The sequence below is a fragment of the Carlito syrichta genome, unplaced genomic scaffold (genome assembly GCF_000164805.1).
Source record: "Carlito syrichta isolate Samal-C Ts95f unplaced genomic scaffold, Tarsius_syrichta-2.0.1 Scaffold308264, whole genome shotgun sequence".
NCBI classification, from domain to species: Eukaryota; Metazoa; Chordata; class Mammalia; order Primates; family Tarsiidae; genus Carlito; species Carlito syrichta.
This window is the reverse complement of record NW_007252360.1, coordinates 33,412-55,523: the sequence shown is the minus strand read 5'-3', so window position 1 is coordinate 55,523 and position 22,112 is coordinate 33,412. Positions and strand designations below refer to the sequence as shown.

Here is a 22,112-nt window from a genome sequence, read left to right as displayed (position 1 = left end):
CCCTACCTGTGCACACTGTACCCAATAGGTGATATTTTTTGTCACCCCACCTCTTCTTCTTCCCCTTTCTAAGTCTCCAGTGTCTGTTATGCTACCAGTCCCCAACCTTTTTGACCTCAGGGATCAGTTTCATGGAAGACAATTTTTTTACAGAGAGGGATGGGGGGGATTGGGAGGTGGGGTGATGGGGGAAAGGATTCTCCTAAGGAGTACACAACCTAGATCCCTTGTATGCACAGTTCAGAATAGGGTTCTCATTCCTATGAGACTCTAATACCAGGGCAGACAGTAGGCAGAGTTCTGCTTGCCAGTCTCTCACCTCTTGCTATGCAGTCTGGCTCCTAACAGGCCACAGACCAGTACCAGTCTGTGGTCCTGGGCTTAGAGAGCCCTGCATTATACCATCTCTATATCTTTGCATATCCTTGGTTTGGCTTCCACTTATAAGTGACAACATGTGGTATTTGTTTTACTATTCCTGAATTAGTTCACTTAGGATGATGTTCTCCAATTCCATCCAAGTTGCTGCAAAAGACATTTCATTCTTTTTGATAGCTGAATAGTATTCATGGTGTACATATACCACATTTTCATTATCCACTGACTGATTGATGGGAATTTAGATTGATTCCACATCCTTGCAATTGTGAATTTTGTTGCAGTGAACATGTTGGGGCAGGTGTCTTTTTCATATAACAATCTTTGTTCTTTTGGGTGGATACCTAGTAGTAGGATTGCTGGATCAAATGGTAGATCTATATTTAGTTGTTTGAGAAATCACCTTACCACTTTCCACAGAGGTTATACTAATTTACATTAATGCCAACAGTGTACAAGTGTTCCTTTTTCTCCACAACTGCGCCAACATCTATTGTTTTTTGATTTTTTAAATAATGGCCATTCTGACTGGTGTAAGGTGGCATCTCATTGTGGTTTTAATTTGCATTTTCCTGATGGTCAGTGATGTTGAGCATTTTTTCATGTGCTCATTGGTCATTTTGTATATCTTCTTTTAAGAGATATCTATTCATATCATTTGCCCACTTTTTCAATGGGGTTATTTGCTTTTTTTACTTGCTGATTTGTTTGAGTTCTTTGTAGATTCTGGATATTAGTCCTTTATCAGATGTATAGTTTGCAAATATCATCTTCCATTCTGTAGGTGGTGTATACACCCTGTTGATTATTTCTTTTGCTGTGCAGAAGTGTTTTCATTTAATTAGGTCCCACTTGTTTATTTTTGTCTTAGTTGTATTTAGTTGTTTTAGTCATAAATTCTTTACCTAGGCCAATGTCCAAAAGTTTTTCCTTGGTTCTCTTCTAGGATTTTTATAATGTCAGGTCTAACATTTAAGTATTCAATCCATCTTGAATTAATGTTTGTGTATGGGGAGAGATAGGGATCAAGTTTCATTTTTCTATATGTAGCTATCCAATTTTCTCAGCACTATTTGTTGAACATGGTGTCCCTTCAGTGTATGTTTTTGTGTGCTTTGTCAAAAATCAGTTGGTTGTATGTACTTGTGTTTATTTCTGGAGTCTCTATTCTGTTCCATTGGTCTATGTGTCTGCTCTTATATCAGTACCATGCTGTTTTGGTTACTACAGGCTTGTAGTATAGTTTGAAGTCAGGTAATGTGATGCCTCTAGCTTTGTTCCTTTTGCTTAGTATTGCTTTAGATATTCTGGCTCTTTTTTGGTTTCATATGAATTTTAGATTAGTTTTTTTCTTTCTTTATTTTGAAAGCAAGATTTATTGAGAGAACAGGAATATACTGGCTGTGGGCTTATATATGGCAGTTACTATCTTGAGGTATGTTCCATCTATACCTAGGTGTTTGAGAGTTTTTATCAAGAAGGGATATTGCATTTTATCAAAAGCATTTTCTGCATCTAATGAAATAATCACATGGTTCTTGTTTTTATATGTTTATGTATTTAATTACATTTATGGTCTTGCAGATATTGAACAAGTCCTACATCCTGTGAATGAAGTCTACTTGGTCATGGTGGATGATTTTTGAGATGTGTTGTTGGATCTGAATTTCTAGAATCATGTTGAGAATTTTTGTATCTATGTTTATTAGGGATATTGGCCTGTAGTTCTCTTTCTTTGTTGGATCTTTACCTGGCTAGGGTATCAGTGTGACGTTAGCTTAATAAAATGATTTGGGGGAGAATTCCATCTTCCCAATTGCCTGGGATACTTTCCATAGGATTGGTACTGGGCAACTCCCTTGGGTCTCCTCCCACTGTAGGAACTTTTCTGTCCTCTTAATGAATCCTTCTTTTAAAAAATAGGATCGGTATCAGCTCTTCCTTGTACATTTTGTAGAATTCCACTAGAAAGACATCTGGTCCAGGGCTTTTTTTTGTAGGTAGTTTTCTTATGATGGAGTCAGTTTCCTGGGCTGTTAGTGGTATATTTAGGGTCTCAATGTTTTCTTGTTTCAACCTTGAGAGGTCGTGTGATGTCAAAAGTCCTCCATTTCATTTAGGTTATCAATTTTTTTCCATACAGGTGTGCAGAGTAATCTCTGATAATCTTTTGTATTTCTTTGGGATCAATTGTGATTTGATGTTTAGCATTTCTGAATGTGTTTATTTGGGCTTTTCCTCTCTTTTTCTTGATCATTCTGGCCAGGGGGTTCAATCAATCTTGTTTATTCTTTCAAAGAACCAGCTTTTTGTTTTGTTGATTTTTTTTCTATTATATTTTTTTCTTCTATGTCCCATATTTGGTGATCTGGATTCTTTTGGTAAAGTTAGGGGTTTTGGTGGTCTTGTCTTTTAAGCTCCCTTGGGTGATTTGTTAGACTGGTGATCTTTCCATTTTCTTAATGTATGTTTATAGAGGTATAAATTCCCCTCTTAGAACTGCTTTCACAGTATTCCAGAAATTTTCGTAAGATATTTCTTTGTTTTCATTTGTTTCCAGGAATCTTTTAATTTCTATTTTGACATCTGTGTTGACCCAGTAGTCGTTCAGTATCATGCTGTTTGGTGTCCATGTCTTTGTGGGTTTTGGGGAAATTTTGTTGTGGTTAATATTTATTCCACTGTGGTATGAGAAGGTGCATGGCAGTATTTCAATCATATGAAATTTGTTCATGCTTAATTTATGGCCAAGAATGTGATACATCTTGGAGTATGTTCCATGTGGTGATGAGTAGAATGTATATTCTGTGGTTGTTGGGTGAAGTATTCTGAAGGTATCTATTAAGACCATTTGGTCAAGTGTCAAGTTGAGATTCTAATTCTCTTTGTTTATTTTTTGCCTCAGTGATCTATCTAAGATTGTTAGTAGGTGTATTTAAGTCCCCAGCTATAACAGTGTTAGGATCAATATCTTTTTTTAGTTTACTTATTAGTTCCTTTATAAATGCTGGTGCTCTTGTGTTGCATGCATATATATTTAGGACGGATATTTCTTGTTGCTGGATTGACCCTTTTATCATTACATAGGGTCCTTCCATATCTTTTTAAATTTTTGATCGCTTAAAGGTTGTTTTGTCTGATATTAAGATCGTGAGTCTTGTCTTTTAAGATCCATTAACCTGGAAATTCATTTTCTATCCTCTAACTTTTAGTCTGTGTGCATCCCTCATAGAGAGATGAGTATCCTGGATGCAACAAATTATTGGGTCATGGTTTTTTATCAAGTTTGCCATTCTGTGTCTTTTCAGTGGTGCATTTAGTTCATTCATGTGCAGGCTGATTAGTGAAATGTGATTGTTTATCCCCATCATTAGATTCCTATAAAGTTTGTTCTTAGTTTTTTTTGTTTTTTTTTTTTAGCTTTTGGATTGATGTATGTGTGTGTTTTCAAGTTTGCAGTAGCAATGTATTCTCTGTTGATTCTGTGTTCTGCTATTCTCTTGAGAAGGGCATGGTCATTCCTTTTTTTCTTTCTTCTGTTTATAATACCTTTTTAAGAGTCTCCTGTAGAGCTGGCCTGGAAGCTGTATAATCTCTTAGGAATTGGATGTCTGGGAAAGATTTTAGTTCTCCATCACTGATGAAACTGATCTTGACTGGGTAGGAAATTCTTGGTTGAAACTGTTTATCTTTGAAGACTTCGAATATCAGACTCCAGTTCCTTCTAGCTTATAGTGTTTCTGCCATTAGGTCTACTGTTATTCTGATTGGTTTTCCCTGGTAGGTAGTCTGACCTTCCTCTCTTGCTGCCTTTAGGATTTTTTCTTTTGTACCTACTTTGCATAGGTGAATTACTATGTGTCTAGGGGTAGTTGCCTTCTCATTTGATATCTTGCAGGGGTTCTCTGTATCTCTTGTCTTTGGATGGTCACATCTCTGGTGAGATGTGGAATATTTTCTTAGATAGCCTCCAGAATACTTGCCCCAAGGTGGTCTCTCTTTTCCTTTCTTCTTCTGGGATACCAATCAGTTATAGGTTTGGCCTCTTGATATAATTGCACATTTCTTGTAGGCTTTGTTCTTTCTTTCTGAGTTATCTTTCTTTGTTTTACGTTGGGTTAACTTCATGTTATGGTCTTCAATTTCTGAGATTCTTTCTTCTACTAGATTAATTCTGCTTTCCATGCTTGTCAACTTGTTATTTATTTCCTGGGTAAAATTTTTTATGGCCAAAATCTCTGTTACAATTTCTTTCAGTATTGCATCTTGTCTTTCTTGACTCTTATTCACCCTTTCCATCCATTCCCTCATCCCTGTTATATTCTGGGGCCAGTTGTTGGTAACTTCCATTGTTTGGGCTCTGAGGTCTGATTTTTCAGGTGTTTTCTCTTTTTAGCACTGGAAATTACCTATGCTTTCCCATTAATTTTTCCTCATTTGTGGCAGATATCTTTCTTTTCTCTTTAGTTCCATTATTCAGTGGCAGTGGGAGAGGCTTTCACTTCTGATGTTTGCTTGGCCCTTTATTCTTCCTTGATTAGGCCTCTGAATTTGTTCTATTTTGAAACAGGCCTATGGGTAGAAAGATTTTCTGTCTCTTATAGTTTTGAGAGTTGAATAAGGTGGAGTATGGGGAGCTAGGATTCAGAAACTACTTGCAAATCACCATGTTCACTCATTGTGGTATGTGTGCCCTGAGACCCACTCTCCACCACCAACACTATATGACAATGCAATAGATATGTGTGTGCACCCCCTGAGTCCAAGAAACAGTAACAGCAATGAGGAGAATAGAGAAAAGTACAATAAAATAAGATAGACATAATATTGAAAAAGAAAAAACATACACACACAGAACAACAAAAGCAGAAACCAAAGCAAAGAACAATTAAACACACATACCAAAACAAACTGAAAAAACAACAAAGCAAAATAAAACACACAACACAAAAAACCCCAGGAAAACCAAACACACACACACACACACACACACACACACACACACACACACACCACAAAATGAAAGAAGAAAAAGAGAAAATTTAAAAAAAGAATTCAAATAGAATCTTCACACATATATTCACACACACATTAAACTAGAAAAGGACCCCCTGGTGATGGGCAAAGAGACACTTCATTGGTGGTATTGCTCTTATATCAGTTAGGGGCAGAGCAGATGGACAGTCCTTTTTCATCCTAGCTTGATGCCTGCATTGGTGGCTGGAGCTGTTTCATGCCTGGGGCACATTAAAAAATAAACTTAAAAAAAAAAAACTAAAAAAAGAGAAGAACAAAAAAGGAAAAACAAACAAAAATACTGAAAGATGAACCCCAATCATTCACATACACACATATACAGAAAACAAAACAAAAAAGAAAGAAAATAAATGAAGAAAGAAAAAAAAGAAGAGAAAGGATGGGGGATACACAATAAACCTTCACATACACATTCATGTATAAAGAAAAAATATTTAAAAATAATAAATAAATACATAAATAAATCCTGTGTTCTTGTGGCAGGTTCTGTAACTGTTCCTCTCAGTTTCTCATAGATAAGTCCATCTGCTGTCTCCTGCAGAGTTTGGCCTCATTCATAATCTTCCCAGTGTCCAGCACAGGGAAGCAGAGGGCAGTGGGGTTGGGTAGGGCTTCAGTCCTCACTTCCCACTCTCATTTGTCAGTGGGATCCCCTCTGGTGGGGAAGTGTGGTATTTTCTCTTCTCCAAGTACTGGTGTAGGTACACTCCAGTCAGGCTTATCCAGGAGTAGAGTCTTCCTATTGCAGCTAATGTCCAGGCTCAACCTGGGTCCATCCCTCTCAGTCATGCCCCAGCTGTGTGGATCTGACATTCATAGGATTGCAGGGAAGGAGGGGGTTGGATCAGCCCTGGACTCACCAATAGTCTCTTTGGAAGTCTTCCTTGTCCTTTTCTAGCCACACCCTTTGTCCCTTGACTGAATCACGGTAAGGGGTGGGGTGCATGTCCTTCTGGAGTTTGTGCTTTTAGTATATTCCCTCTGAGTCATGATCAGCTCCTGAGTATTAACCCACCAGTCACAGAAATTGGGTCTGTCACTCCATGGTGAGCAAGCCAGAGTACTTTCCTGCCCTGTTTTCAAGATTGTGGCAGAGTGCCTCTTACATCTTCTCCAGTGGGGCTCTGCCTCTGGGTTCACTCGCTGGGCTCTCTCCGCAGCCCTTGCTCCCAGAGTCTGGCTGGTGTTGCAATGGTGATGCAGAGCCTGGAGCTGGCAGTCTCCCCTAGCAACTTCTTCCCAGGAAGGGCTTTGTTGGTTTAAAAAAACATGGCAGTTGGCTCTGCACCTAGGAAGTGCTAGGGACCAAGTATAGTGGCTGTGGCACCAACCACTTCACCAAGAGCCCTGGCCACTTGCTCCTGAGTCCGCACTCAGTCAGCCACTCACACACCCACTTACTCACAGACACATATGCAAAAATTTCCATACACTCACTCAGTCACACTGGGACTCGCAAAGTCTGACTGGCTCTGCTGGTTTTGTTCTCTGAGTCAATGTGTTGATGTTTTGTTCTAATTCTGTGAAAAATGACATTGGTAGTTGGATGGGAATTGTGTTGAATCTATAGATTACTTTGAGCAATATGGTCAGTTTTACAATGTTGATTCTTCCAGTTCATGAGCAAGGAATATTTCTCCATTCGTTTGTGTCTTCTACAATTTCTTTCCTCAGTATGTTATAGTTCTCCTTGTTGAGGTCTTTATCTTCCTTGGTTAAATATATTCCAAGGTATTTTAGCTTTTTGGTTGCTATTGTAAATGGAATTGAGTTCTGATTTGGTTCTCAGCTTTGTTGTTATTAGTGTATAGTACTGCTACTGATTGTGAGTGTTACTTTTATATCCCAAAACTTTACCAAATTCATCTATTAAGTCCAGGAGTCTTTTGGAGGAGTTTTTAGGATCCTCTAGATATAAGATCATATCACTGACATACAGAGATAGTTTGATTTGGTCTTTTCAAATTTGGTTACCTTTTATTTATTTTCTTGCCTGATTGCTCTAGTTAGGAATTCTAGTACATGTTGAATAGGAGTGGTGAAAGTGGGCATCCTTGCCTTGTTCCCATTCTCAGGGGAGATGTGTTCTCTTTTCAGGATGGCAATGGTTGTGGGTTTGTTTAATATGATTTTTATTATTTTGAGGAATGCTTCCTCTGTGCCTATATTGTTGAGGGTTTTTGTCATGAAGGGATGCTGAATTTTATGAATTTTTTTTTCTGTATCTACTGAAATAATCATATATTTTTTGTTTTAATTCTGTATGTAGTCAATCACATTTATTGACTTGCATGTGTTGAGCCACCCTTTCACTCCTCAGATAATTCACACTTGGTAATGGTGTATTTTTCATGAGCTGTTGAATTTGATTTGCTAATATTTTTCTGGGAATTTTTCTGTTTATGGCTCACAATGAATAATGGTCTGTAGTTTTCTTTTTTTGTTGTATTTATTCCTGGCTTTGGTATCAGAGTGATTCTGGCCTCATAGAATGAGCTAGGGAGGATTCCCTCCTCTTCAATCTTGTGGAATAGTGCCAGCAAAATTGGTACCAGTTCTTCTTGGAAGGTCTAGTAGAATTAAGTTGTGGGTCCATCAGGTCCTGGACTTTTTTTTATTTGGAAGACTAACTTTTTCCACTTGATGGCCCCCTTCCTACTGCTTTGCCTAGTTACTTTGCTACCCTGGTTTCTCTAAAATTTATTAAGAGATCTCAGCCATGTGGACAAATAAATTTTAGCTAAAATTGTTAGTTTGACAAAGTTTGAATGTATCCCTTTTAAGTAGGGATTTTCGTGTGACCTATGGCTAAAATTTTAAAAATTAAAGCTAAAAGATCATTATTTATCTGGCAGTATGTAAAAATCTGACTATATTTGTCTATGGTATCAAATTGGCTTATATATAGGTGAATACTCAGCTAGGCATGGTGGCTCAGGCCTGGAATCTCAGCACTTTGGGAAGCTAAGTCGGGGAATTGCTTGAGCCCAGGAATTTGAGACCAGTCTGGGAAACATACTGAGACTTCTCTATAAAAAATATAAAAAGTTAGCTGGGTGTAGTGGCACCTCACTATAGTACCAGCTACTCAGAACGATGAGGTGGAAAAATTGCCTGAGCCCAGGATGTCAAGGCTTTGGTGAGCTGTGATTGTGTCACTGAATTCCAGCCTGGGTGAAAAAGTAAGATTCTGACCAAAAAAGATGAATACTCATAAATTATGCAAATAAGACCCTGTGTTTTTCAAGTTCATATGACTTAGTAATCTTTTGGCAAATGACACTAGTATAAGATTGTTGTTTGATGAAAATGGTTGTGTTTGCTGAGTTATTAAACTTCAAGTTTCCTACTTTTATGATATTTGCCTGATATGCAGTTATATAAAATAATGAACAGACAAATCATTTGGAATGATGACTAGCTTGTCTAATATCTCAGTTCTCATGAGTAATCTTGGAAAACTGTCAAAAATAAATAAATTAGATAAAGGTAAAGGTAAATGGGATAAATATCTATTAATACATTTTTATGGGATTTGAAATCCTAAATTAAATAATAGATACTCATTAAATGTATGGGTCAATTTCAAATAAGATAAAAACAAATTGTCGAACATAAATATGATTTTCTTTTGTTTCTTCAACTAAATAGACAGTATATTTGGGTGTATAAATATGTATAAAATTACACTAGGGAAATATGTTTTTGCATAAATTACAAAATAGTTCTTATCTATAAAATATTGATATGTGACAGGCAAGATGTTGTGTTATGATCTTCATAAAATTTAAGAGTATGAATGGGAGAAAATGGCAGTGGAGCTGGTGTGAGTGTGTGAGTGAGTGGATGTGTGAGAAGACAACAGAACATATGGATGGGAGTGTAACTGGGTGCATGAGGGTCTGACTGAATGGGGAACTGAGAGATGAGGGAACTCTCCCCACAGTGTAAACACTGCTACTGCCGATCAGATCCTGGCACTTTTTGCAGGGCAGAACTGAGCAATGCTTTTCCAAAACAAGGAAGATCCTCCTGGAGAAGAATCAGTGGAAAGAAGCTGCCATGCAGCATGTAGGCTTGCTGCCACCACCTCCAGCACCAGGCTAGACTGGAAGGCCCCGCCATTGGAACCTGGGATCGGGAGACTGTGGTTCTTGCTTTGTAAGGAACGGTCTTTCCCAGTCCTGTGTGTGGCAGAAACAGCAGTCTGTAGAGGAACTGAGCAGCCGGTCTACTGCCTGGGCAGAGAAGTGCTCCAGGGTGGCCTCAGCAGAATAGTAGACCTGTATCATAAGATCAATGGGTGATTTCTGCATTGATTTGGGGCTGCTCTCCATAAATCCAGAGAGGACTACCCCCAGTGCACAAGCCCTGGTGGGTAATAGCAGAAGCAGAGCCCCAGACAACTTACCACTACACCAGCCCTTAGCCAACTGCCGGGCAATAGATGCATACAGTGGATCTGACTGGAGAAGAAGTCTGGTGAGTGCATAGCCAGTTCCCCCCACCCTGCAACTTGCACCCAGCAACAAGCAAAAGAGCTCAGGAGGGCAAGTAAAGGGTAGAGGACCCACACCACTGTGAACTGCATGCTAAGGGAGCTGTGACCATGCTAGAAGAGAGAGGGAGAGAGAGAAAGAGTCCAGGTGATACTGAGTCAAGTCACTCACCCCCACCTCTCTGCAGACATGCATGGGTTACCAATTGCAGGCAGCAGGGCATAAAGATTGTAACGTCTCAAGTTTCAACAGTGAAGAGGGAACCTGCAGCAACAGACATGTACTCACAGAACTGGCCAAAAGAGGGAGCTACCCCCAAAAGAAATATACTGAAGTTGAGGGATTTTGTTTTTGTTTACTTGTCTTGTTTGTTTTCTCTTTTGTGTCCTACTTTTTCTTCTTTTTGTTTTTTCTCCTTCTTCCCTCTCTTTTGTCTCTTATACTCTATCTTGGACTCAGGGGCTACACAAGCATACCCACTGTAAGGTCATACCATATGGAGTTGGAGAGTAAGTCTCAGGTGGCCCATTCAGCAGATAACAAATATTGTGACTCATCCTCGAGGTTCTGAATCCTTGAGGTTCCTACTTACCCCTTAGTAAGCACTCAAAATTGTAAAGAGATAGCACAGTGCCCCACCTCTAGCCCTATTTCATAATTTAACAAACCTGAAGGCCTGGCTCAGGGAAGGACAGAAGGTGGAGCAAGCAACAAAAGTGATTGCTTCCCCATTTCCCACTGAGCAATGGAATTCAAGAGAAAGATAAGAGAACTGCCACAAATGAGGGAAAAAACAAAAAACAAAAAAATCACTAGCAACCCAGAGAGTCCCAACAAAGAGACAGTGCCTGAAAGAACAGCTACTAGAGCACAAACAATAACTATCTCTGAGAATGACTGTATACATAAGGCACTTACAGAGATTAGAGAATCAATAGAATAAATAAAAATAAAGAAATACAAGGGCTAAAACTAAATGAAATTGCAAAGGATTTGGACAGACTAAAGAAAGTATATTAAAAAATAATGGAAATAAAGAACTTCACCCAAGAAATAAATAACAAACTGACAAGCATATAAAGCAGAATTGACCAAGCGGAAGAAAGACTCTCAGAATTGAAAGAAGAAAATATGAAATTAATCCAATCTATTAAAAATACAGAAAAAAAAGTCAGAAGAAAAAGAAACCCTCCAAGAGATGTGTAATTTTATCAAGAAGTCAAATCTACATCTGATCAGTATCCCTGAAGTAGAAAGACAAATGGAAAATACTTGGAACAAGCATTCCATGAGGTCATTCAAAAAACTTTAAGCACAAGAGATCCTGAGAACCCCTGCAAGACATCTTATGAGAAGATGGCCAAAAGAGGGAGCTACCCCCAAAAGAAATATACTTAGACACATATTAATTAGCCTACACAAAGTAGGTATTAAAAAATATACTAAAGCAAGGGGAAAAGATAAGACTATCTACCAGGGAAGATGAATCAGAAATGCTCCAGGTTTATCTGTGGAAAGGCTAAGGCCAGAAGGGATTGGACTCCAATCTTTAATATTCTCAAAGACAAACAATTTCAACCAAGAATTTTCTAACTTGCCAAGCTAAGCTTCATCAGCAATGGAAAACTAAAATCCTTCCCAGATACCCAATTCCTAAGAGAATATGCTACTTTCAGACTAACTTAATAGGAGATGCTTTAAAAAGTGCTGTGCATAGAAGGAAAAAGTCACAAAAGAAAGGTCATATACTTCACAAAATCACAAATAAACACAAAAACAATGGAGAACACAGCACACCTGCAAAAAAGAAAACACATACATATAGTAATGTAAAAGTTAAAAGAAAACAAAACAGCCTTATAAGAGCCTTATGACAGAAACAACATTAACATTTCAATAATCAGCCTGAACATAAATGGATTAAATGCACTGAAAAGACATAGAATGGCAATCTGGATTTTAACAAAACATGACCCAACAATTTACTGCCTCCAGGGAACAAACCTCATGACAAAAGACACCCACAGACTTAAAGTTAAAGGATGAAGAATAAACTTTCAGGCAAACAAAAAAAGACAGGAGTCACAATTTTAATATCAAGCTATCAAAAATTTAAAAACATACAGAAGGACACTACATAATAATAAAAAGCTCAATCCATCAACAAGAAACATCCATACTAAACATATATGCACTCGGCACAGGAGCATCAGGATTTATAAAGCAATTACTAAGTAAACTTAGAAAGGATATTGATTCTAATATTATAATAACTGGAGACTAAAATACTCCACTAACAACCCTAGATAGATCATTGAGGAAAAAAAAAATCAATAAAGAGATCAGGAACATCAACTTGACACTTGACCATATGGAATTAATAGATAGCTACAAAACACTCCACTCAACAACCACAAAAATATACATTCTACTCATCACTGCATAGAAAATACTCCAAGATCACAACATCCTGGGACATAAATCAAATAAAAACAAATTCCATGGATTGAAATACTACCATGATCTTCTCAGATCACAGTGGAATAAAAATACATATCATCACCAAAAAGATCCCTCAAAGACATAAAACACAAAGACATAAACTCTAAAAACATGATGCTGAATGACTCCTAAGTCAACACAGAAATCAAAAAAGAAATTTAAAAATTATTTAAATAAATGAAAACAAAGACACATCCTACCCTAACTTCAGCAAAAGAATCCAAATCACCAAAGTAAAAGCCCAAATATGGGCCATAAGAGACAAAAATATCATAGAAAAAAAACAACAAAACAAAAAGCTCATTCTTTGAAAGGATAACAAAGATTGATGAACCCTTAGCCAGAATGTCCAAGAAAAAGCCCAAACAAACACAATTACAAACACAAAAGATCAAGTCACAACTGACCCCAAAGAAATACAAAAGATTATCAGAGATTACTATGCATACCTGGAAACAAACTTGAAGACTTAAATGAAATGGAGAACTTTCTGACATTACACAACCCCCCAAATTGAAACAAGAAGAAATTAAGACCCTAAATAGATCACATAACAACCTAAAAGTTGATTCCATCATTAGAAAACTACCTACAAAAAAAGCCCTGGACTAGACTTTCCAGTGGAATTCTACAAGACATATAAGGAGGAGCTGACACCAATCCTATTGAAAGTATTCTAGGCAATTGAGAAAGATGGAACCCTCCCCAGAAAATTTTATGAGGCTAACATCACACTGATAGCCAAACCAGGTAGAGATCCAACAGAGAAAGAGAACTACAAGGCAATATCCCTTGATATTGAACATAGATGCAAAAATTTTCAACAAGATTCTAGCAAATTGGATCCAACAACACATCTCAAAAATTATCCGCCATGACCAAGTAGGCTTTATCCCAAGGATGCAGGGCTGGTTCAACATCTGCAAGAGCATAAATGTAATTAAGTACATCAACACATATAAAAACAAGAACCACATAATTATATCACTAGATGTAGAAAAAGTTTTTGACAAAATCCAGCATCCCTTCTTGATAAACACACTCAAACATCTTAGCATAGAGGGAACATAACTCAAAATAATAAGAGCCATGTATGACAAACCCACAACCAATATATTGCTAAATGAAAAGAAATTGGAAGCATTTCCCCTGAAAACTGGAACAAGACAAAGCTGCCTTCCCTTACTCTTCCTGTTGAACATAGTATTGGAAGTCCTAGTTAGAGTAACAGACAAGAGAAGGAAATCAGAGATATCCAAACAGGAAAAGAAGAAGTAAACTTATCCATCTTTGCTGATGATATGATCCTATACCTTGAAAATCCAAGAGAGTCTGTCAAAAATCTCCTAGCACTGATAAAGAATTTTGGCAAAGTCTTAGGGTATAAAATAAATGTGCAAAAGACAGTTGCATTTTTATACACCAATAACAAACAGGCAGAAAACCAAATAAAAAGCACAATCCCGGTTACAAAAGTCACACACACACACACACACACACACGAAACAACAATGAAATACCTTGGCATCTTCCTAACCAGAGAAGTGAAAGTCCTTTACAACAACAAAATTCAAAGAAATCAAAGAAGACACAAACAAATACTCCATGCTCATGGATTGAAAGAATCAACATTGTTAAGATGTCCAACCTACCCAAAGCAATCTACACATTCAATGCAATACCTATTAAATTACCAACATCATTCTTCTCAGACCTGGAAACAACATTGCAGAAATTCATATGAAAACACAAATGACCATAGTAAACACAAATGCAGATAGTAAAGCAATCCTCAGCAAGGGGAACATAGCAGAAGGTATCACAGTTCCAGGTTTTAAACTTTATTACAAGGCTGCAATAATCAAAACAGAGTGGTACCAGTACAAGGACTTTTGCACACTTCTATTGGCATATAGACCAATGGAAGGGGCTAGAGATTCCAGAAGCAAAACATCCATTTCTCAACCAACCCATTTTTGACAAAGCCTCTGCCAACAGCCACTGGGGAGAGGAGAACCTATTCAGTAAATGGTGCTGGGAAAACTGGCTGACCACATGCACGAAAAATGAAACAGGACCTCTACCTATCACCATACACAAAAATCAACTCCAAAGGATCAAAGACCTAAATGTAAAATCTCAAGTCATAAGATTCTTAGAAACCGCAGGAGACACCCTTACAGAGATTGGAATAGGCAACCAATTCCTGATCAAAAACTCAAAAGCCCATGCCATAAGAGATAAGATAGACAAGTGGGACCTCATCAAACTAAAAGCTTCTGCAAAGTAAAAGAAACCATCAAGAGAGTTGAGAGACAACCCACAGACTTGGAAAAAATATTTTGCCAACTGTATATTTGACAAAGGCCTACCATCTAGGATCTACAAGGAACTCAAACACGCTGAAAGGAAAAAAACAACCAGCCCTATTAAAAAGTGGGCAAAAGATATGAAAAGACATTTCTCAAAAGAAGACAAATGAGCAGCCAACAGATACATGAAAAAATGCTCAACCTCACTAATCATCAAAGAAATGCAAATTAAAACCACACTGAGATACCATCTAACACCAGTCAGGGTAGCCATCATCAGTAACTCAAAAAACAACAGATGTAGGAAAAGAAAACACTTCTACACTGTTGGTGGGAATGTAAACTAGTACAACCTCTGTGCAAAACAGTTTGGCGATTCCTAAAAGATCTAAAAATCTACCTTCCATACATCTTTGCAATCCCCCTACCAGGAATATACCTGAAGGAACTCAAATCACTCTATGAAAAAGATACCTGTATACACATGTTTATTGCAGTATTGGTCACAATAGCAAAAACATGGAACCAGCTGTGCTGCCCATCGAGAGAGGATTAGATTTTTTAAAAAAGTGTTACATATACACGATGGAATATTATGCAGCCATAAATAAGGACAAAATTATGAACTTTACAGCAACTTGGATGAATTAGAGTCTCTAATACTGAGTGATCTATCACAGAAACAAAGAACTGAGCATCACATGTTCTCACTCATAAGCAGACCTCGAGCAATTATCATAATACTATAAGAAAGGGATTGGCAGTAGTGAGAAACTGCCTGGGGGGGGTGGGATTGGCAGTAGTGGGAAACTGCTGGGTGGGGACACATCTTATCAACAAGGATACCTGCATAATGAACATCTGTATGCCTAACCCTGAATTGTACCCCACATCTTTAAAATAAAAAATTTAAAATATAAATAAAATTAAACCACACTGAGATACCACCTAACTCCAGTCAGGATGGTCATCATCAATAACTCAAAAACAACAGATGCTAGAGAGGATATGGGGAAAAGAGAACACTTTTACACTGTTGTGGGAGTGGGAGTGTAAATTAATACAACCTCTGTGGAAAACAGTGTGGCAATTCCAAAAAGATTTAAAAATTGACCTCTCATATGACCCAGCCATCCCCTTTCTGGGAATATACCCAGAGGAACTCAAATCATTCTACAAAAAAGATACCTGTGCATGCATGTTTACTGTGGCCCTATTCACAATAGCAAAAACATGAAACCAACCATGTAGCCCATCAGTAGAGGACTGCATTAAAAAAAAAAAAGGTACATATACACAATGGAATATTACACAGCCATAAAGAAGGAAAAAATTATGGACTTTGCAGTAACCTGGATGGATTTGAAGTCTATCATACTCAGTGATCTATCACAGAAACAAAGAACTGAGTACCACATAGTATCACTCATAAGTGGGTCCTGAACATTTATTACAATACTACAGGAAAGGGATTGGCAGTAGTGGGACATTTCCAGGAGAGGGGGAATACATAACATCAATAAGGGTAGCTGATCCCAAACCAGGTGAAGTGAGGACCAATGGGAGGCCCAAACTTCACCTGTATGATGACCATTTATGTACCTAATCCTGAATTGTACCCCACATCTTTAAAATAAAAAAAAAAAAAAATTTAAGATTACTAGGAGCTAAAAATTCCAATTAATATGTAATTCTTTATGCAAAGTATGTGAAAAGTAAAGCATGTTTAATAAAAGAAAAAGATAGAAAGGAATAAAATATACCCCCATTATTGAGAAAAATAATAATTTTGTCTAATTTTAAGATTATTTAAAGGGAAGTTCAAAATATGGATTTAAGAAGGAAATAGTAAGTGGGATACTGCCAGGGGATGGGAGGGACACACCATAATAAGGATACCTGATCTCAAACCAGGCGAAGTGGGGACCAAAGGGAGGCCCAAACTTTACCTGTACGATGACCACTTGTATACGTAATCCTGAATTGTACCCCACATCTTTGAAAAAATAAAGTCACTATAGCTTTTTTAAAAAAGAAGGAAATAGGAAAAAATAGAAAGTAACCAGTAAGTAGGAGAGAGATGTAAAAAAAGTTATAAATATAAAGAAAAAGAGAAATAATTTTGTATGGGAAAAATATCTTGTATAGTAAATCTTTGCCCTAGAGTAAAATGAATGGTTATTTAAGAAAAAAAGTAAGTATAGGGCAAGGCAGCAGGTCTCAACACATTGTATATAAACTATGTAGTAAGGTTCATGACCAGAAACTTATGAAGGAAATTCTGGGTGTGATTAAGCTGGCTATAATTAAAAGAAATTCTTTGTAACAGTCTTTCTAAAGAATAAGCTGATGTTAAAACACACTAATACAGGCCTTAAAAACTTGGTCCCCTATGGTAAAATAACAGGGGTTTCTTAAAATTTTAATTGCTCTCAATAAGATAGTAGAACTTTTGACTTTTAATTCTGAAATCTGTTTATTTAACTTTCTTCTCTTCTGCCACATTTATTCCTAATAACTGCCTAGCTTCTTTGGTTTTAAGTTAGGTTGAAGGTCTAGAGAGGCAATGTTTCACTCTAGTATAACTTGACTCTGTACGCTTAGATTTTTTGGATGTATCTGAATTGTTTTGTATAACCATGACTTCATATGCTGTTATTAAGAACCATATATTCCCTGCTCCTAGGATATATAGATTCTGTATTTTACCTAGGTAATTTCCTATGCTTCATGTTGCCCTGGTTTGGTTTTAACTATTTGGGAAAACTGAGCTTTAAATAGTTAAGATTTTTATATCCATGTAACTTTCCGTACTGATTTTGAAGTCTTTTAATTGTTACCGTTACTCTTAGTGAATAAGTAACTATTATTTAGCAGTGACCTATGATTCTTTTAAAGGCAGTACTTTAAACCTTTTGACATCTTTGGCAGGTCTCTCCAGGATCCAAATATTAAATTAAATTAAAATATTAAAATTTGGCCTAATTTTGATATTTTCTAAATGGACCTCTGAAAACACTAAAAGGGTATATCTCTCATCTTGTATAAGTATTAAATAGGCTTATTTGGTAAATAATATGGGAAGTGCTGTCAAATAAAAAATGGTGTTTACTTTCCTTTAAGTTATATTTGTGTGTGTTATTAAAATGTGAAATTGCATGAGATTTCTAAAATTCTGATATACTGAAATATGTATCATGATTGTGATTATTGTTATATGTTTGTAGGCCACCAAAATATCTAAATTTTCTTGTCAATTGTACTCTCATCAGCTCTTTGACTCTGATTGTTCTGGGTTCTTGTCATCCACAGTTATTGATTGCCTAATCAGGAACTGTAATCCACAGTTATTCTTTATTCTCTGGAAATATTTGCAATCAGCTATAGTCCAAAATTGCTAATCAAAATTGAGCAAAACAAAATTAATTACATGAAATGAAGTAATTTATAAGAATAATGTTTTGTAACATAAATGTTTTGTTTTCCAGACTCAAGGATATTTTCTGTCATAAGTTATCTATAATTTGCAGAATTTTGGTACAGTATACTTTTGTATACAAAGGTGGAAGTATTTGCTTTTTTTCTCTGTCTACTTGATTCCTCTAAAAGTTCAGAAACGATCATGAGTATTCTTATTTTTATTTATATATATTCAATAGAATATTCTTGAAAACCAGGATACAATTGGAAACATTGGTTATATTAGCAAGATTCAGACTGATGTGTCACATTTAAAAACATGCATAAAGTGCCTGGCTTCAAGAATTCCCATCTTTACAATGAGTAAAACCTGCCATTTCCAAGCATGAACGTTAAGAGTTTAAATGTAAAGCCTGTCTTGGCCTGACTATTTATCCTAAAGAGGTTTTAAAATTTGAGATTTCTTTTATGATCCATATGGAGAGAAAAATGTATGCTTCTAAAAAAAGCTAAAGTACACACTGTAACCCTGTGCATTGTTTTTAAGTCTATGTTATCTGCTCGCAGACTAGACTAAATCATGAATTCTCCTAAGCTCTTCCAATATTTTGTTATAACTGAATCCCAGTGGAGTCTCCTGATCCTATTCCCTTCATCCATACTAGAAATGTTCTGGGGATATTCTGAGACTTCCTCTTCTTAAATCAAATCAACTAGGGGAATTAGCAGAATGGGGGACAAATTAGAACATAGGTTACTATGATCCCTTTGTCTCAAAGCAGTTGATATTCTCTCTTTTAAAAAACCATACAGAAGAAAGTTATGGAGACACCTGTCACTGTCTATGTTACACACTCTGTTGGAGCTCTCCTGAATTCACATCATAAGCTACCTAGCAAACTAAGGTTCTCTTTATAGCTTGCTTAATTCTGCCACTTTACTTACCTTTCTTGATGGCAGGTCAGCCCAACAGGCAAAACTGCATGCTCTTACTAGAGCATGTCTTTTTCTAAAGATAGAATGGCCAATATATACATAGACTGCAGTTTTTGACTTCTGAGTAGCTCATGGCCTTAATGCCTGTGTAAAATGTGTCCACAATACAATACATGAAAACTATTGCATGCCTCCACTTCCCTTTACCAAAAAGTCCATTTGTGACATGGCAACAAGCTTTTATTCAGCTACTGTTTTTCAAAGATTCACTATATACTAGTTAGTTTGCATGTTTTTACATTGGGTTGAAGCCTTTCCTTATCAAGACGCCATGGCCACAACAGTAGCTAAGGCCCTGTTGGAAAAATTATACCAATCTGTGAAGTCTCTCAAGAGCTTGATAGTGACCGAGGAAATCATGTTACAGAAAAAAATTCAAAATGTAAAATTTGGTCTATTTATTGACTTCTCCATTGTGCTTACCACTCAGAATAAAAGCCCAATTGGCAAAGATCTGTGTGGCATTTAACTTGCCATGGTCCAATGCCCTTTTTGTAGTCATCCTTAACCCTGGTGTACTTTCAGTGATCCCTCTCAGAGTTCTGAAATCATACAACAGTCGGGAGCCAACAGATGTATAGTGGGTCCTATCTATCTCCACTGACTAGGACGCCTCACTGGCAGTCATTGTTTCTGCTTATCCCATCAGTCCCCATACATCTCATGGGAAAAAAGTTCTTAGAAATCTGCCAAACCCATATTTCCTTCTCCCAAAAATGGGGGAAATAATACTTGAATTATCCTCATCAGGAGATCTGGCCAGAGAAACAACTTTTACCCAAATTCCCGTCTATTCCATTGGCCTCACCAAAACAACTCACCCTGCTCCCCAAAGGCTACCTGAGAATCTTGGGGCAATGCAATTATCAAGGATAACCCCATACATTATAATTGGGAACACTCAAGGATGTGATTTACCTGAAAAGATTAACTCTAGTGAAGAGCTATATTAGGAAGGTTTCTGGGTTACTGATTTGGACTAGATTCTTCTTAGAATGGGTATATGGTCAGAAACCTTTCCTGCACTATTGATACAGTTAAACTACCTCTCCTAGCCCTTGACCATTAAAAAGTTCCATCCTCATTACCAGTTTCCTGAAAAGTAAAGATTAATATATGTGGCTTAGAAGCAAATAAGAACAGTTGCACCGCATCTATACTTTATTGAAAATTCTTAGAAATTATCCTAACATCTTCACTGATGTGCAGAAATTTATATACACAGAGATCACACATTCTCAGTTTTTACTGCTGGTACATTTTTCCTCAATGCTCTTAATAGGAGGCATTTTCCTAAACTCAGCTTTTGGTCCCCTGTTCTTCCTGTTCTTTTTTCCCTTATTCCTTCATCATTCATTTTCATAACTCCAAAGAAAATGTATATTCTAATAATTCATAAATAAATATTGTAAGACTACTTCTTTTTCTGTTCTCTAAACAGCTCTACTGACTCAAAAATCAGACTTATCTTTCTCTCTTTCTAAAAACTTACATTACTGTACATAAAGCTGCTTTTCTTAAATATATAGTTACCCTTGACTCATGTATCATGTCATTCCCTAATATAGTGGTTCACCAAATTCAGTGGCTTTTCCTAATTGCTTACCTTCAGGAAGCATCCTGTTACAGGCCTTGACCATTTTAAGCACACATTATTGCAAAAGCCTCCTAGCTGAAATCTGGAATTTCTTGTTTCAGTGTCTCTCTCTTCAAATCCACATACTCCATTTGGGCAAATATTACTAAAATTATGATTTTCTTTCCATTTTGGTATTTCCTCAAAATTCCTCTGTAGCTTCCTATTTTTAAACACCTCTAAAAGGCATTCAGGTTTTTCTCTAAATTGAACTCATCTTAGCAAACTTCACGATTTCTGAAACTTTTACACAATATACTTCCAGGTCTACCTAAATCCTACTTTATCTATTAATCTTTGCAAGACTATTTCAGTCATCAACTATTTAACTAGCTTAAAATTTAGTACACTATTTACTCTGAACCATACAACTCTTACCTGATATTAGAGCCTGAAATTCCAGCACTGCTGCACTACATCTGTCTTATTTCCAGTTTGTCAAGTAGATAAAATTACAGAACCAGCTTCAGCACCTCTAGCTCACAGTGTTATACCACAGTGAACATCTACTGCCAAAACTGAAATTATTTAACCTTAATATTGTTAGAAACTTGTCATTTCAAAAATGATTTTTTCAATATTAACAGTTACATTTCAGTTACTCACCATTTGGATAGGGTGTTTCACATAAAGTTAGAAATTCAACAATAGGATGATCCATTTCAAGTACTGTAATTGCTTTTCCATGCATGATGGTTAAACTTGGTCTTCTGCAAGCTTTGTCATAGGAGAGCCCACCAGAGAATATTATAAATGGTTCACTACATAGGGAAAAAAGTTGACAAGACTCAGAAGTCCTTTAAGATGATATGATGTCACAAAATTGAGCTTATAAAGAACAGGTTTGGTTACATACAATGTAATTTGGCAGACAGCAAAAGGCTTTCCGAGCCCCAAATTTCTCACTCAACAATTTACTATTCTACCATTTCCTTTTTCTAGATGTACATTTTCACCATTAAACTTACTAATGGATCAGTCTAAAGATACTGGGGTGGTGCTGGGGAAAGGCAATGATGTGGAGGGAGGTGGCAGTACCCACTGACTCTCAAAAGAGCATCTTCACATATATTAGTTGCTATCCAAACTCTAAATCACTATCATTAGAATATGACACTATGTTAGAATATCAGAATACCTAGTTGGCACGTAGAGCAAGGTTAAGATGGTATTAAGGCATTATAGCTATCTGAAAATTATGAAATAGCTTCACAATTTTTCATTTTTCTTTTTCAGATCAATGCCTATTTATCTTTAGTGTATGTGCACTGAAGAAAAATGTGTTGATATGAAGTATTTTCTTTCTTTTTTTTTTTTTTTTTTGAGTTGGGG

The 22,112-nt window shown here is 36.7% G+C and overlaps 1 protein-coding gene across 1 annotated transcript in view; it reads right to left on the bottom strand.

Annotated features, from left to right (window-relative positions):
- The window catches only part of LOC103267799 (syntaxin-binding protein 5-like), an 82,442-nt gene that overhangs the window by 45,079 nt on the left and 15,251 nt on the right, over nucleotides 1-22,112 (bottom strand). Inside the window, exon 2 of the mRNA XM_008065380.2 lies at nucleotides 21,387-21,541. Coding sequence (XP_008063571.1) covers nucleotides 21,387-21,471 — 85 coding nt within the window. The 5' untranslated portion in view covers nucleotides 21,472-21,541. The remainder of the gene's footprint in view (nucleotides 1-21,386; nucleotides 21,542-22,112) is intronic.